Genomic DNA, 18485 nt, shown 5'->3' with positions numbered 1-18485 from the left:
AACTATGAAAAAGTGTTGTTGCAATTTGCATGGGCTTCGGCCAGCGCGGCTGATCTGTCGCCGCAGGTAGATGCCAATATTTGTACTGCCCTCTCCTTCTCTCCAAAGACGCTGATACTTAAGCTCGATGTCGTGGGGGTGGAATAGAGGAAGGCAAAAACTGAGACGCGGCGATCGAAGCTACGAATTACCGCGTATTTATTATGAGCATATTCGTCCCTGTGTTCAAGCTGCGCTCCACTTTTAACTGCGCTGCCCGCAGACACAGCATGCCCAAACCCTTAATGAGCAACAGGGTACAATCACAGAGTCACGGTTGTGTACAAAAAAATGGGAATTAAAATTAGTGCCTACTTTGCTGGCGTTGGTGGGGCGGGCGTGCGTCTCATTTAAATTATATATTTACAGGCATGCAAATTTGATTGCCACTTTCAACAATTTTCTCGCGCTCTTTTCGCGCTTTCTGAATTAAATTTTCAGTGTTAAAAGGGCAGTGTTGGAGCTCCGCTGTGTCTGTGTGGTGGGGCGGGGTGTAATGTCAATAGCCAAACGGCAAACTATGACAATGACCACTCGTTGTCGCTGGCAAAAATTTGACCAAAATGACCGCGAAGCAACGGAATGGCATGGAAAGTGACACACACACAATAAAGAATTTAACAAAAAAATGATAATACAAAATGAGTGGAAAATCAAGGGGAAATAAGGGCAACGAATAGCAGATACCCCGTCCCATAAAACCATGAGAAACCATGATTAATGTGACGATTATAATGCATTTTGACTTCATATTAAAATTGTTTTCCATTCAATTGGGTGCTTAAATGATTGCGTACCCCTTAGGGTTTCTCCATGGAGCATAGTCCGTACCATCTAACTGCACATCCATCCTGCTGGATGGACACTTCCGAATTAGTTGTCGCCTCCCCACCAAACCGCTTTTCTCACAGCACATTTCCCCTGCTCAATGGTTTATGTAAATTTTTAGTAATTTGCCAACACACAGAACAGAAAGCAGGCCACGCCCTCCCTGTGCACCCCCTGTGGCCCCATATTACGCCCACTTGTACTAGCATTTGCATTTAAATCTCATTAGTTTTTAATGGTTTTGGATTCGGTGTTGTATTCATTCTTTTTTTTACATTTTTTGGGTGTTTTATTTTTACATTTTTCAAATTTTTGTTTTGTTTCTGTTTGTTCTGAAACTGACAACTTTTAACTAGCTCTTCCTGTTCCACTCTCTCTCTGTCGCTTTTGGTTACAACTTTTGTGTGCGATTTCCGGCGGAAACAAAACATGGCGGCTGTTCCTCTTGCACGCAGCAGCAAGGAACTTCACGGCACCCCACGGCGGGGCTAAACCACAAAACGAGCGACCCAACGCCAACCTTTATCTACCATAGCTGGGAGAGATGGTGTTGTTGCCATTTTGCTGTGTGTTTGTTTAATGAAATTGCATACAAAACATATGTTTCACTTATGCAAACAGACAAACACAGACACACACTTGCAGATAGAGAGTTGGAAAATACTCGTATTTCGTAGCATACTTTTCTGCTGATGCTGCTGCTGCTGCATTTGACTTCTAATGACTCCATTTTCCCCGTTTTGTCTTTTTGTTGGCTGTTGTTTTGGCTGTTGCATGTTATCTGCTGTTGATGCAACATTTTCAACATTTATTATGCCATTATGTTTGGTATTGTTCATTGGTTTTGTGCGCAAATAGGTGACAATTGGATGGGATAGAGATGTGTAGAACAATCTATGCAGACTCTGCAATTCTTTTTCATATTTTCAATATTTTTCAATATTTTTACCGAGTAGTATTTCCGGATATACCGTGTACAAATGAATCCTTTTTCTAGCCAAAAGTATAAATTATTTCCACCTTTTCCATGGAGGTGAACTTTCCCCATGATACCTTCCTCATTTCCCTAGCTCTCACCCTATAATCTCAGCCACCTTTGCAGGCCATCTGCCCGGCAGTCATTTTGTGGAATCTCTCACCTGATTCGCATTCTCATTCCTGTCTGTCTGTCTCTCTGTCTGTGTGGCTTTTGTGCCTGTGAATATTTTAACATAATTGCCATGTAAGCGAAATGTACAGCTTCTGGTGCTTTAGTCTGTTTCTCTTTTATTTTTTTTAGGCCATTTTTGGCGGCGTTTCGTATGAATATGCGACATTGTTTATGGGGCTTAATTTGCATTTGTCTGTTGCTCATTTATGGTTCCAGTCCGTGGAGTGCATTGCCCTCTTATGGCACTCACAGATAAACCCACATACATTTTACTTACATACAATATATATTCATATATATCCAGATACATTAATATCTGTGTGTGTTGCATGGGGCATTAATGTCGCTTTGAATGTGGCTTCAGATCATGCACGTCCTTGGCTGGTGTGGGGGTGGCTTGTGGCCTGTTGGCTGTTTAAATTTTCAATTCGCATGCAATGACTTAATTGTTCATAATTTTGTTATCAGATTAACACAAATTCCGCTTAACGATAATGACTTCATGCAGTTTATGGGCAGTGCGTGCGCCAGGATTCGCAGTCCAGAACCAGGGACCCTTAGTAAAAGGACACGGCGCGGCTTATCCATTATCAGCTGCACGCCAGCACTCGTCGCACCACTCGTCGCACCACTCTCGACCCCTCTGTCTCTCTCTCTTTCTCTCTATCAATGTCCTTCTCTAGGGGCCATTGGATTTTATCGCAGGACAACGCTGATTAAATATCAACGTAATTTATTATTCAAATTAAGTTTATCGCCGAACAAAAGGCAGACGGAATGCCCTGAAAGCCAGTATACGGGAAGTTTGTATGGGATATAGCCAACACTGAGAGAAATTCATTTGCAAGAATTTATATAATTTTTGGAACATGGTGTACAGTTTCTACAGCAATTATTTGTTACAAAGCCACGCTGGGAGAGAGATTAATGCAATAAATTATTTGTTATTTCGGAACATTTTTCCGGAGTGTATGATTATTCATGTCCATACATCACACACCCGCAGTGCGAGTGTGAGTGTGTGTGTCCACGGTGGAGTGTTCCAAATTGACATATCGCTTTCATATATGTATGTACATGGCATGCATATGCATGTGAATACATGCCCACCCACCATTCCCCCTCCCTACCTTTTAGGCAAACAAATTAGCTACGGGTATAGGCTATCCATAACAGCGAGAGAGCTCCACAAATACAGCTCTCGCAGCAGCAGCAGCCGTGTACGGAGTACACTCCACTTAAATACATACCACACTCACCTATCGCTGGGATTTTCAAATATGTATATACATATGTATGTACAAATGTATGTATACATACATACACGTATGAATTGCATACACAAATGAGAATTTTGACGCTCCATGGGGTTTTCTATCAAAAATGCATTTGTCATTATAAATGCAACGTGCAACCAACCTGCACTCAATGTCGCTGCCTCTGTCTCTCTCTCTCTCCCTCTTCATCTCTCTCTTGCTGTCACAAAACTCATTTCAGGGGTAGATGGAAAATGACATGTGGATGGTGCATGTGGCATCATGTGGAGTTGCTTATGTACATATATCTTTGATTGAAACGGGAGCAATGATTTACGATATTTGAACGGAGTGCAGCTCAAGGAATAACAAGCAGTTGTGAGATCTTAAAACTAATTGGAAATCCAAATTGGATTTCCAGGCGAAAAACATTAATCTTTGGGCCTTAAGGATCTTTTCATAATTCATTAGTTATACAGAGAACAATTCTCAAGAAATAGTGGGCTGATATGAAATCCTCTATGAATTTCAGTCGAAGATCAACTCTAACGCCCTCAAGCTAAGCCACACTGGGGAAGGAGTGTCTACGATTGTTTTTTTTTTTTAATAATTCATGGAAACCATGCAAATTAATTATTTTTATGGTTTTAGGAAACTGTCCATCAAGAAAGATCTTTAAATTTTTTGTCTGCCTCTATCCAAGTGATTTTCGAACCATTTTGAATATCTTTTAATTAAATTAAATTTTAATAAATTTCTTACAGATACTCATGAAGGAGCATCCCCAAAACACAACAACTGCTACACAGGTGAGCATTTCCTCCTTTTAAGTAACATTTTGAAGAGCATTCAATCATCAGCGCTTGATGCCTGACCAAACATTTTGCCACTTGTTAAATTTTCATTTATAAATTCATATAAATTCAATGCCCGACGCGACGCGCTGCCACAACCATCGAGCCATTATCCCACTCATCCAGACACCAAACTCCATTGCTCCAGCCCCTGCCAATGCTCTCACCTGTATATAGCAGACCCGCCCCACGACCCCCAGGTGGGGGACACACAATGGTAGGCTTTGGGCCGAGAGCCGCCATTATGTTGCCGCCTGCGTTTCCTAGATTTCTGTTGCGGCACGGTCAAAACGTGTTCAATAATTTTGTCAATAAAATGTCAGAGCAGAGAGGCATGAAAAAAATGAACACCCGCCCCCCCAAACGTAGTTCTGTTTGCCACACAGCAAAAAAAATGGAGTGTTTTATATATTTTCTCCACTTTTATTTTTTCTCTTTTGGGTTGGGGTTTTATGTCGGTCGTGTGGCCTACAAATCGTAGCCCTGAATGCGGTTGAATACTGTCAGCCCATAAGTTTTACCTCTCTGTCTGTCCTCTCTCTCTCTCTCTCTCTGTGACTCTCTGTTGTGTGTGTGTGTCGCACATTAAACTCATTGTGTTTATGGCATAAATTTGCATGTTTTTCACGTAAATTTTTCAATTTGAATGGACGTCGATCCTTTTTTTGGGGACTTTTTTCCTCAGCAATAGAGGCGTAGGCTTAAGGGACCCGTGTCCTTTGTTAGCAGAGGTTCGATAGGTGGCATGTTGTTAGAGATGTTAAACACATAGAATTTTAAAGGTGAGAGAAAGTCATACATCGGCAAGATAGATCGAATCAGTTTCGACAATCAAATGGTAACTTGTGGGCCCGAGAGATGCTTAGATTATAAGTTGCCCTGTGGGTTGTAATTGTAGTTACATTTGTAAAACTCTCAAGGGAACAGCGATTATTCGATGGTTTAATATTATTATTTACTTCCATCTAAAGTAAATTTTAAATTTACACTAACTTCCGCCTCAGGTTCCCTCTCGCTAATTTAATTTCCAACTGAAATCTCTGCCCAGACAAGTCCCCATGAAACTCCAAGTTAAATACCAACTGAAAATTGTTTTACCCATTTACAAATTTAACCCACATTCAAGGCACACACACACGCACACACTTTTTATTTGCCTCTGTGTGTTCTTCTACTTTTTTAAATATTTATATGAATATTTATGTTTGTATTTGCTGTACGGGTTACTCAAAAAGCACGACAGTTTTCCGACGTTGGCAGCAGCAGGACGTTCCCTGTTTCAGTCTGCGTGTTTGTGTGTGTTTTAAGGCCACTACCCAGGACCTCTCTGTATATAAGTGTCAAAGGCATGTGTTTAGCATGCCTCATTTGAGCGCAAATACACCTGCAGCCATCAATTATGCAAAGAGCCGGAGACCAAAGTCCGTGCTCGTCACTGAGGCGTCTCCAGTTTTCGGGGCCTGGCTTTTGGCTTGAGGCTTGGCCTGACTGTTCGCTCCTGCCTTTCCCGGTCATGTCCTGTTAAGACCAGCAGACAGGCTGGCAACCAGGTGGGACATTCAACGCCATCGCCAAGTGCTGCCTGCACCTACCTCCTTCCCGTTCTCTCTCTTCATTCATTCAACCATTCAAGCAGCGCAGCCTTCTCTCTAAATTAATTTATTGGCCTGCCTTGCATACACCAAATAACTGCAGTTTGCATAATCATTACACACACACACACAGGTGGATCCACACACATATGAAGACACACACACTCTGCCAGAGAGGGAGAGACGATAGGGAGTGCCGTCGGACAGCTTATAAAATATTTATACAAACTGCAAGTTGCCTGGCAACTCCTCTGGCTGGCTGGCTAGCTGGCTGGCGCCTGCACTATGCAGACATTTTGGGTGAAATATCCTTTGATGGTCGAGTCATCGATTTCTATGGTATTTCAATGGGTTGGGTGGGTGTGGAGAGATCTTTGACAGGCAAAGGATCGTGGGGAAGTGGTCAAATATTGGAACTAATCTTGCAATAATTTATAATTAAGCAGCAATGAAAGTAGATTGGGAAAGAGACCTCAATATTCTGAAAGTTTCCTGATAAATATTTTAGAGATACATATCTTTTATGAAATTTTCAAAGCTTTTTATTGGAAATTATGTACATAAATCTTAAATATTGGGATACTCTTACGTGATCTAAGAACCCATGAATTGATGACTTCTAAGTTAAATATTTAGTTATCTTCTCGATTTCCCTGCTAAGCCCCACCGGGAGAGGATAAATATTGAGAATCTACATTTAAATTCATTTAAAAATCCATCTAATCGATTAAGCGGCACACATTTACCTCCAAAATCCCAGAAAATGTACAACCAAACATTCTCCAATCTGTAGCCCCCTTCCCGACTATACGCCTCTGTGTGCGTGTCATGGTTTGTTACCTGTAAAACAGACATAAAATTCATGCCCCAAAAGGTCATTGGAAATCGTTTACCGAAAACTAAAGTTTAATTACCAGCACACGCCCAATTTGGCACACCCCCTCCCGGCCGGGCGCATAACCCCTTAACCCGTTAACCCCACCGAGAAACGTTTGCCTAATTGAGGGTTAACAATCTGAAAACTTATTGAACTATGAAGCAAGGACTACGCCCCAACTCATCAATTATGCTGCTCAAAGGACCTCCCCTCATCCTTTGGGTGATTTTAGGCTATAAAAGGCTGTTCGTACGGGCCGGCATTATGAGCTGAAAAGTGTACACGGAGCAGTAGAGATGTTGCCTCGATTCCTCACCTCGTCATATGCCATGGAGGGGCACTACTTTCTGTTGCCAAAGTTTGCACTATCGCTGATTGGATTCTATCCGGAACAGGAGCGCACTCTGGGGCTGCGCCTGTGGAGTTTCTTCAACTTTTTCATCCTAACCTACGGCTGCTATGCGGAGGCTTACTATGGCATACACTACATATCCATTGACATAGCCACTGCCCTGGATGCCCTGTGTCCAGTGGCCTCGAGCATACTTTCCCTGCTGAAGATGGTCTGCATTTGGTATTATCAAGACGAGCTCAAGTCGTTGATTCAGAGGGTTCGTACCCTAACGGAAGCACAGCATTCGAAGCGAAAACTTGGATACAAGAAGCGATTCTTTACGCTGGCCACCAGGCTGACGACTTTGCTGCTTTGCGCTGGGTTCTGTACGAGCACTTCGTATTCGGTGAGACATTTGCTGGATAATGTGCTGAGACGTGCCCATGGCAAAGATTGGATATATGAGACGCCCTTTAAAATGATGTGAGTGAAGTAATGTATACCCTGCAAGCATTAGGAGTACGGGCATGATGTGATTATGGGCGGCACACTATACACCAGCGAGCAGCATGAGCACCCAGTCGAATATACCTTCGCTGGTCACGCGGTAGTCGGTGCATTCGATCGGCGCGACTCAGTTTTTGCATTCCTACATTCCACCCCCAAAGACATCGAGCATCGAGCGACATCGAGATAGCAATACAAAAACAAAATGCATTGTCGCTGCTTGTATTTTACCTGCTAAGCTTTTGCAGCGACAGAACAGCCGCGCTGGCAGAAGCCAATGCAAATTGCAAAAACAATTGTTCGCAGTTCTCTTTTTGCTTTACCTTCGCCTTGTAGTTGTTTGCACGTAGGCCGCTTGCAAGGGCAGGGAGTCCATGCGAGAGCAATAAGCTCATTTCTGCGGAGTTTTCAGTGCTTGTTTTTGTTGTAGACTACCAAATTAATATTATTCTTTTTCCAAAGCTTTCCAGATCCCCTTCTTCGTTTGCCTCTTTACCCCCTCACCTACATTCTCGTTCACTGGCATGGCTACATCACTGTCGTTTGCTTTGTGGGCGCCGATGGTTTCTTTCTTGGTTTCTGTTTGTATCTAACGGTGCTGCTGCTCTCACTGCGCGATGATGTCAACGATTTGCTGGAGGTTGCGAACATAGAAGACAGCCCCACTGCAGAGAATGAGGCGCGTATTGTGCGAGAGTTCGAGAAACTGGTGGATCGGCATAACGAGGTGGCGCAACTAACAGAGCGAGTGTCGGGTGTCATGGTGGAGATCACGCTGGGACATTTTGTTACCTCTTCCCTTATCATAGGCACTAGTGTTGTGGATATGCTGCTGGTGTGTTGGATTATTAATCCTTAGAGATCGTTGCTTATTGTATTTGTTTGCTTTTCTTGTAGTTTTCTGGCGTTGGCATCATTGTTTATTTGGTGTACACCTGTGCTGTGGGCACGGAAATCTTTTTGTATTGCTTGGGTGGTACACACATCATGGAAGCGGTGATTATGGCTCATATCTTTCATTCTCAGATAAACTTTCTTAAAGAAAACCTTAACTCCTTTTCTATTTAGAGCTCGGATTTGGCTCGATCTACCTTTTCAAGTCATTGGTATGGTCATAGCGTGCGCGTGCAGAAAATGGCACTGCTGATGGTGGCTCGGGCTCAGAAAGTGCTCACCATTAAAATTCCTTTCTTTTCGCCCTCGCTGGAGACGCTCACATCGGTGGGTGCACTACCATTTGATTGGTTTTAAGGTTGTTCTATTGTTTTGTTGTTCTTTAGATTCTACGCTTCACCGGCTCTTTGATTGCTTTGGCCACGTCCGTCATAAGATAATAAATGCGCTCTCTACCTCTCTTCGGGAACTTCTTAAGTTTTGTAGCTACACATTTGGAATCTCTTTTTCTTATATTTAATAATAATTTCAAGAAAAACTAGGTTTCAGTGTAATTTCGTAGAGTTTCCCTCTCCTAGTGTGGCTGGCTAGGCGCTCAAAACATCTTTTGCAGAAGAACTTCGATAAATTTCCAATAATTTTTTCATACAGATATTGCATTTTCCCTTATAATTTTCTTTTCCTTTCAATTCACCTGAAACTCATTTCCTTTTGTAATATTTCTTTTGTGCTTTTGTTCTCTGTGTGTGTCTGTCTCTCTTCCAGTTTTACATTGTCTGTGCGTTAATTCGTGTTTCGGTTTACTTTTCATTTTTGCTCCCTCTGCAACTCTCTCGAATGACCCTCTGATTGTTGTTCTGGATGTTGTCGAATTAAAGCTGCAATGTTGTTTAACATACCTTCCCCTCCACCGCTGCCCTATCGCCTTGCTGCTTTCTCTCTGGTAAATTGGTTTCTTTACCGGTCCTCATTGCAGCCCTCTCGGAATTGCACAGCTCTCTAGGGTGAAACCTTGCTCTGCTTTGCCACACACACTCGCCGCTCCCCCCTGCTCACCCACAATGCTCGTCCCGCTGCAATGCTCTTTGGCACTTTCCTCTTGGCCATTCCACTTGGCCATTTTCAGGCGCAGTTGTGCTTACAGTTCATTTCCATGCTCTCGCACTTGCAGTTCCACTACCACAAACACACGCATGCCCCACACGCACACACCTTAATGACATCCGGATGGGTGCGGGGAGTGTACACTGAACAAAATATTTAACAAATTTTTGTAATTAATAAAGTAAGAATTTCTGAAAGCCGTAGGACTTGTGATCGGTTTCAGAATGAACCAAAATAGTTGTCCAAGCATGCCTATGCGCTCTTTTAGACTCCCTCTTCCGGTGTGGCTTAGCATTAGACCAAGAAAGTGGTTCCCTCTAGCATATCTTTCCTTGTGCATTTTTCCGCACTTTGTATCCGTGACGGCATCCTCCCACTCTCTCTCTCTGTCTCGCTGGTGCTCCCTCTCAAAGACAACCTCTTCAATGATGTTGATGCTCTCTCTGCGTCTGTCTGTGTGTGTCTGTGTTTTGGGGTTCTTCTGAGCATTATTTTTGCCGGTTTTTTCCCATTGTTCATGCACCAAATTCTTGCCATACTTTTTCCGCTTCCTTTTCTTTTCTTTTGCTCTTATTTCTGCTTAATGTTGTAGTCCTTGAAATCCTTTACACGCACATGAATGAGCCTATCTACTGTCTCTGTCTGTCTCTCGCTCGTGCTGTCTCCCTGTCTTTTTCCCTCCTTATTACTGTTTGTCCATCTGTCTGTTTTTCTGTCTTTTGTTTCTTTTGCCATTTGTTTGTTTGTTTTTCGCTGGCGCCTCCTTTTGTCAAAAGTGCTTTTGCTTGTAATGTGTTCGACGTCAGAACCGAACCGAACCGTACCGAGACGAGACGAGTGGAGGCGACCCCTTCTTCCCCCTACCTACTGGGGTCTGCCTGCCTGCTGACGCCTTTCCTGCCCTCTTTCTCACACTATGTGGATGGGTAACCTCATGAGCAGCTTCCGTTCTTTTTGCTCCTGCGACAGCCCTTTAGTTTTCGCATACCCTGTAATACTTGTTGCGTGGGTAGGGGCTTGTCAGGTATTGCGTGCAGCAGGAAGATCATGGTGAGAGTTGTTTTCAACAGCAGCTCCTGCTAATTTCCTTGCCTTGCCAAAATCTTTTTTCTTTCTTCTTGTTGGAATATTTTTTGTACCTATTTTCAGAGAGTTTTAATGAGAATTTTCATGTTTCCTAATTTAAATTTTATAGTTTTTAAGACCAGCTATCTGCAGGGTATTTTGTTAGTTCTGTAACTCTGTTGTTCTTTTCTTTTCTGTTTTCCTATTTTAGAGGTTCTCTTCTCTGTTCATTTGGCCTTTTCTTCTGCTGCTGCTGCTGCTGCTTGTTGCTTGCTGCTTGTTATTTTTATTTCGTTTCCATTCAGTCAGAACTCAGAACTTGTTTCCAGCTTCCACACACAAACCATGCCCCAAAAAAATCTCCCACACACACACATACACACACCCGAAACCCACTGCCACAAATGTACTCCACCCCCTCAGAGAAACCCGCTCTTATGGTCCTTGTTAATGTTGTTCGTTTTCACATTTTTATGTGCATTTCGGTGTGTGTGTATGTGTGGGTATTTGTGCATGTGTTGGGTGTGTGTGTGTGTGTGTGTGTGCCATACATCCGCATTTGCTACGCAATTTTTGCACTCAAGTTTACCTACTTTTTATGGTAAACACCCAAGGTTGCTTGTTTATTCTAGCAAAAATGTATTTAGGTGAAGCTTAACTACATGTGAATGTGAATGTGAATGTTGGACTGTGGATGAGTACGAATGAGTATGAGCATGAGTATGAGTGCTGGCTGGAGTGTGGTTAAGCGGGTAAGCAGTGAGGTTTGGGGTTGAGTGAGGTTCTCTCTCGTTCGGCTTGGGAGCTGCCTGGGGGTCACACACACATACAGCAGCATTACTCGAAAAACAACCAACAAATATTACAAATAAATGAAGCAAGTAGCTAAAAAAGTTAAATAAACACTTTCGCGATTGCGTGTTTGGCATAAATATTTGTAGTTTTTTTGTGACATTACAATAATTTTTTTTTCATTCAAAGAAATGCAAATTGATCAACGATAAAAACAATATTTTCAATATATGTTCATAGGTGTATTATTTATGCATTTCAATGCACCAAAAATACTGGGGCTTGGGCTTGTTTATACAGGTGTTATGTCTAGGGCTCTCTGGGGAAGTTAACGGAAAAGTTATAGAACGATTCGGCAAAGTTTAGAGCAGCTGAAGAAATTTACTATTCACACAAAACTTAAGAGATTTTATTTTATTTTCTTCATGTATTTGAATTCACACAAACTTCTCCCATTTAAGATTTGACACAGAACTTATGGACTTCCCTTATTAGCAATGGTGCACGTAAATCTGCCAGTTTTAGTGCCATGCGAAGTAAATTCGACATACATTCTGGCATAATTGTGTGGCTCGCTAATTGATTCAGTGAACTCCTTTTTGCCACAATAAACTCTCGTGGTTTTTGCGTTTTCAACTTCACCCACGTAGGTGATCACTACAATGCGGTGATTGATGCAGCCTTTACGCTAAAAATATATAAAAAATATATACAAAATAAATAATACATTTAATTGTTTCTTACGTCCTTTGGTATATCAATTTTACACTTTAATTCCAACTTGTTGTTGGCCCAAGCGGTTGTAGCTCTGAACCGGCAACTGGAGTTGGCTGGGTAATTGTCGGGCCAATTGGGATTTTTAAAATAGAACGAGGTCCCAGGTTCAACCGACTGCACGTACTCACAACCCCACCGCATCTGCCCTCTGACCAGCCAGATGGAAGGTAACAAAATGCTCAAAACGATGCCGAAATTGAGGTGCATTTTGCAGAGAACTTGTTGCCGTAAAAGCCAACAATCAAATGGCTAAGACTGCCATGGTTCGTGCCTGGGTATGTGGTGAAGCCGAAAGAAAGTGAATGAAAGTACACAATGGAAATTAAATACTCTTGTGGGCACTCAACTTAAATCAATATTCAACTGTTAAAATGTTAAATAAAATGTTCCTGGAATTTTAGCTTGATTTTTCGCTACATTTTAATGTTTGTTTTTCGATTCAAAAATTCTGAAATTGCAAATCCCATTGATTGTGGAATTCAGGCATAGGGAATACGTAGGGACTACGAATAGCTACCTACAAATTTAATGTAAAACCGGTCTTCTCGAGTTTAGCACTCCTCTGCTCCTCTGCTTCCCACTGCCTCTGCTGCTCCTCTGCTGGTCTGCTGCTTTTTCCGTTGCTTTTGCTTTTGCTTCTGCCTCTGCCTCTGCTCTTCCTCCAGCTGCTGTTGTTGTTGCTGCCAACGAGGGTGAAATATTTTAAATGTAATTTTTACCTACACGACTAATTAAATTTTGGCATTTTATGCGCGCGACGGGCCAAGTGAAGTGTACATAAAATGAAGGACAGGACAGAGACGGCGACGAAGCTGAAGCATCCTCGCAGCGGGCGAATTACCGAAAGCAAACACGAGCGTAACTGTAAAATGGTGACCCCAGCATGTGAGTGCCCCACACTGCTCCCTACCAAACGAAACGATTGGGGGAGGGGCAGAGACTGGGTATGCGCCAGCGTCGCCACATGAGTGAAATTTTAAGCAGGCGCCAAAGTCTTTGGGCCATTTGTGATGCCCTAGAAGAGGCCGAGACACGTTCAGCGACGGAGAAAGAGGGAGCGGGCGGTATCGGGATCCATTAAAATTCCGTTGGGGCATTGCAAAATAAATCCACTTGCAAGTGGTATAAAACGTTCCTGCCCAACAACAACAACAACAACAACAACAGGCAGCGCCTAAGACAAAAAAAAACTCGTCATCGTCCGCGCGTTTTTTTGTTGCTTTTTGTTTTTGTTGGTTTGCTCTTTCCCTTTGGCGTCAAATGCCAAACGCATGTGATTCCTGCAGTCAAGAAGAGTTCTTGGGAAATATAGCAAAAAGAAGAACAAAAAAAGTAAAAGAGATAAAAATTAGTTGGGTGAACGGAAAGACTAGAAGATACCCTTGGATTTTACCTTGGGGGTGAATGATCTTAAGACATAAAAGCAGATTTATAATTATAAATATACAAAAAAGTACAGAAAAGTCAGTCTGGATATTTTCTAGATTTAAATATTTTCTGCTTAAAGTTCATAGAAGTCTGACTGCTAAGGAAATGTTTCTTTAATGGGTTGTCCACTAGAAATACTTGACTGACTTGGCGCTGGATCAACTTGAATTTGTGTTAAAAATTTCTATAAATTATGGAAATCTTCGCGTCATATTTTCGACCCTATTTCTCCACCAGAGCATGTGGATATTAAAGAGTATATGAGCATGTTCCAGGTGCTAATAAATCAACCAGTTGTAGAAAATATCAACAGAACACTCCTTTAGGCGTAGCGATCTACAGGAGCCAATTCTAAGTTGTATCTAAGAATTCTGTAGCCTCCCTCTTATTCTACTTCCACTTAACCAACAGCCAACACACCCCTAAAGTGCTATATCTAAAATACAGGGTAGCAAACACGCAAAAAAACACCCACGCCGTAAAGCCGCTGCCGAAATGCTTTTGCCTCTCGCCACTCGTCCTCGTCCTCGTCCTTGTGTGATATGTGAAATGGCAAACAAATATTTTTTTTATGTACGGCCTAAAAGTATGCATTGAAATTCAACACGCGGCAAGGGACACAGCACACACAGCACAACACACACAAACGTTGTACTCTCCGTATTGATTGTGGCAGGGGTGGGGGCAGGGACAGGGTACTTTAGTGGCATGCGGTATTTGAAATGTTGTAAAGCAATCGCTTGAAATTAGCACAAAGATCTTTGTTGTTTAAAGCGCGACACCAGAGCGACACACGAGACACAGACGCGGCAACACCGTCAAACGGCAGTTGGAGTGGCAGGAAATTACACGAAAAGCGTGGCATGCGGCAGGAATAAAATAAGTTGATGTAAAGGCAAAAAGGGGGCAGGAGGGAGGGGACAGTAGGAAGTCAAGTGAATTGAAATGGTAATGATACATGACAATGTTGCGCCCGTGAAGAGATAGGGCGAAATGGAGACAGACAAACGCTCCGCTGCGCCTTTTTGATGTGGCAGCGGCAGGCATATAGTGGGAGAGGGGCGGGGGCAGTTCAGCACGGGATAAGTGTTTGCTCCTCCTGTCCCCTACTTTTGAATTTGTGCTTAGCATTTTCCCTCGAACTGGAGATGTTTCCCTGCTTTAACAGATGTCACCCGACATGGTCCTCAATGTGGAAATATTTCAAGGGGTTTTCAGGCTTAAATTTGAGTTTGTTTTGGAGTTGAATTTGAAGAATATTTAAGACAATGTTAAAGGTAAAAGTTAAGTTACGGTTTTATTATTTATTTCTTTTTTTGGAATATGCTTGAGTTAATTTTCAGCTTCTGAAGAAGAAAAGTGTTCAGCTACGTCAGTAAATTTAGTTCATTGAATTGTTCAAAGGCAGCAAGTTTCATATCTAGTTTATTTTTCAGTAAAACTTGAAGTTTTTCCACCCTTTTGACATTTGTTTTTGATGGCTTTCAAAGGTTTTGAAGATGATCTTCTTTGACTTTTATTTAAAATCGTAAAATTCACATTTTTGTAACAAATTTCTTACCTGGCCTCATTGTTACCACTTTGGACAAAGAATTTAATTTCCATAAATTCCTATATTTCCGCACTCATTTCCAATCACTCCAGCCCTTTCCATTGACTCTTAACGCATTAAACTTGAAACAAATCCACAAAAAAACCCTCCCACCTTTATTGGTTGCTTCTCATCTTTTATCTGCTTATGGTAGGAGTTTTCCCCTATGAAATGCTTAGCTATGTTTTTATCACTCATATGCCCAGTTGAGCGCCTAAAAGACGGAGTCGCAATCGGAGACAACAACCCACAAAAGAGAGTGGAGTTCCCCTCGTCATTTACCCCTGGCTATTCACACTCCCTCCCCCATTTTGCTGTCCATTGGTGGCTGTGGCTCCTCCTCCCATTTTGCTGTCCATTTCTGTCTGTGTTCTCCTGCCCCTCCAGCTCCTGTCCATCTCTGACTATGTTTTCCCTCCGCAGCAGCAGCAGCAGCAGCACATAATCTGCATACAAATGCGTTGATTTGCCTAATCGACGCCTATTTGTTTGGACCAAAAAAAAAGAGAGCACAAAAACGCAGAAAAGAAGAGAAAAAGAAAACCCTACAGCCAGAGAATATTCTGTCTGCTTACACAAAGTTTTTGGGAGGAACTTTTCAGGAGGAGCAGGAGGATTCGGAGGCGGTAAAGTAAACCGACGTTTAATTTTTTGAAGCGTGTTGCACGCATTAAAATTAAAAGGAGAGGCAGGCACGAGGCACAAGGCACACGCCCCCATCCAGCCAGCCAGCCAGCCAGCCACTGGCACTGCCACTTCCGCTTGGAGCCGCGCGTACGTGATGGTTGGGAGCATCAAGAAATGGCCGGGGGAATGGCAGGGGGAATGGAAACGTTGCCTTTGACTATGCTTTGCATTTGCATGCAAATGTTTTTTCATTGGCATTTTCACTTTTCGTGGAGAGCGTGGAAGGACACGCCCCAAACACACACAAACAGGAGAACGAAAGTAGAGGGCGGACGAGGCCAGGAGTGAGATGCCCAAAGGAGAGTTTTCTCTGAAGAAAATTCGCAGTTCCTTTGTCGCGAAATCAATTGATAACTACAGCACATTGTGTTCCTCTTTTTGCTACCCTGTAATCATTGCCTTGTCACGTGCTGTTCGCCATTTTTCTGCCACTTCTTTGACATTTTCTTGCTGTCAACTCTTTTGTCTGTTTTGCTAAAACTTTTGAGCCGATTTATCTTTGAGCTTAAACGCCGCTTGGGGAACAATTTTCCATTTTCATTTTCATTTGCTGCCTTGACATTTGCGCATTTCCGTTTCCGGCCGTCGTTGTCGTCGTCGGTTCAGCACCACTTCCGCCGCAAGACGATGCGCGGCAAATGTGACGACATCCTCCAGCGCCTTCTGTTCGTGTTCCTGCCACACGCAAAATTATAGGCTGCGACCCAAGGCTGGTAATTACTATATTATAAATGTGGGGGCGATGCTGGTTGCGGCTGCTGTGTGAATTACTCAGGAGGAAGGGCAGAGGGAGATCCCTAACAGATGAAAGATTTAAGCTTTGATTTCTGTGCTGGAAAGGTCAATTGAGTGTGCTCATTCGTGTGTAATGAGAAGAAACTACAAGTAACTATGTAATTTCTACGGCAAAAGTCTCCATTTTATATAAATACTAGAAAGCGACCACAAAAATCCGTTTGTACTTGCAAAATACTAGAAAAGTCTGCATAAAAAAGTTATTTAACTGCAGGGATTTCTCTGCATAAACAATTTATTAAACTACAGGGATTTCTCTTAGTAAATGTGGCAGGAAAAATATGAATTCTCGAACATTTGTTAGCTAAAACTTTGACCTTGACATTTAATCTTAGCACCACATCCAATCTGCAAATATTCCTCCTTCTATCACTCATAGATCCATTTACCCTGTTCGCATCTCCTCCCATTCTTTGATCTCTTTCTCTTGGAGAAACTCCAATCGTTTGATCAACTCTCGCAAGTCGCGCGTAGGTGCAGCCCCCGCCCCAAGAATGCTTTAGTGATTCCATTAACCATTCCATAAATTGATGGCGCCAATACATAGGATCCTCCGCGCTCGCCCCCCTGCTCTACTGTCTGGCTGTGCTCCTGCAACATCCTGTCATATACACAGCTGATAATCGAATTCGACTTTTCAACACCCCAGCGAATTGTGGGCTGGCGGGGGAGGAAGAGCAATTTATTGGCCTTTCTCGTGAATGGATGGGTCAGACGAGAACAGAGGGAGAGAGCGAGGAGCACCCACTCCTCTTGCAATTGCAATTAAAACATGCACATGGCATTAATTTAGAGGATGCGACACCTGAGGGCACCGCACTCGGACATAAATCCCCTCCAAAAAGTGGCCAGCGATGCCACGCGATGCCACGCGATGGCTGAAGCGATAATTTGCAATTATGTGGGGAGGCAACCACACAGCCCCAGCCTCACCCAAAATCGGGGGAAAAAGAGGAAAAAAAGAGGTGGAAAAAAGAAAAGCAGGAAACGAAAGAGCGAGCGAGAGAGCCAACGAGCGAGTGAAAAACAACAAGTGGAAAAGTGGTTTAAATAAATTGCAGCAGACCAGAGATCAGGGGACTGGGAGTGAGCGTCACGGCACGGACAGTCTGTGGCAAGTGGCATGTGCAGTGCTTTTGTTGCTGTTGCTGTTGCATCGTTTGCGGCCTGTTGGCAGCCAACAAATCTCTTTTTTTGGGCGGTCCACTCCTCTTTCTTTTCGCTCTGTGTCCAGCCCAGCCCAGCCCCTTGGTCTGGGGTGTGGTGCCCGGGCGCCTGAAGCCATGGGTCGGTCTTCATAGCCTGCTGACCTCTTGGTCTTTTCGCCTCTTTAACCGGGTTTGGCCCGTTTGGCCGCCATTACGTTAAATATTTTATGAACCATTAAAAGTTTTTGCAAATTTTATGGCCGCTTTGCATATACACATACACATACAACAAAATAAAGGAAAGGCAAAGAAAAAACAAGCAAGAAAAGATACCCTGCGAGAGGTCGAGAGTGAGGATACACTGGAGGAATGCTAAGGGATACCCTAAAGGTTTCCACTGTGTGATTTACACTTACTTTTCTGTGTCAAAGAACGAACAAAATATGGAAATAATATTAGATAAATTCCTGAAATAAAACTAAAAAATATAAAAATAGTACAGCAGAAAAAAGTTTCCGAAAAGAAGTCTTCGAAAAATCTAGAAATATTTTCAGATGATTTCAGAAAATCGTTTTAGACAAAATACCATTAAAAATACTAGGAAAATACTGGAAAACATGGGTACGATTGATAAACAAACACCTTCATCAAGTGATTAAAAATATACTCTCCAAAAAGAGTATCCCTAAAGAAAGACAAACCCGCCCAAGATGAGATGCTAAAGAGAACAACGCGGCAGGCAAGCTGGCGGCATTCGACACTTTGCC

General features: G+C 42.8%; 1 protein-coding gene across 1 annotated transcript; it reads left to right on the top strand.

The window, feature by feature from the left end:
- Nucleotides 1-6892: 6892 nt before the first annotated feature.
- LOC117900850 (odorant receptor 24a) lies at nt 6893-8784 on the top strand. Its single transcript, XM_034811370.1, has 5 exons — nt 6893-7413; nt 7900-8272; nt 8335-8433; nt 8506-8658; nt 8718-8784. Exons 1-5 carry the CDS (start codon nt 6893-6895, stop codon nt 8769-8771), a joined length of 1200 nt encoding a protein of 399 aa, XP_034667261.1. The 3' UTR covers nt 8772-8784.
- The last annotated feature ends 9701 nt before the right edge of the window (nt 8785-18485 follow it).

The sequence above is a fragment of the Drosophila subobscura genome, chromosome U, assembly GCF_008121235.1.
Source record: "Drosophila subobscura isolate 14011-0131.10 chromosome U, UCBerk_Dsub_1.0, whole genome shotgun sequence".
Classification (NCBI taxonomy): Eukaryota; Metazoa; Arthropoda; class Insecta; order Diptera; family Drosophilidae; genus Drosophila; species Drosophila subobscura.
The sequence above is the reverse complement of the archived record's forward strand: the minus strand, read 5'-3'. Positions and strand labels throughout refer to the sequence as shown.

Coding starts and splice junctions, on each gene's coding strand:
- LOC117900850 (XM_034811370.1), top strand. CDS start 6,893: ATGTTGCCTCGATTCCTCACCTCGTCATATGCCATGGAGGGGCACTAC. Junction 8,273..8,334: donor GTGTTGTGGATATGCTGCTG/GTGTGTTGGATT, acceptor CTTTTCTTGTAG/TTTTCTGGCGTTGGCATCAT. Junction 8,659..8,717: donor CGCTGGAGACGCTCACATCG/GTGGGTGCACTA, acceptor GTTGTTCTTTAG/ATTCTACGCTTCACCGGCTC.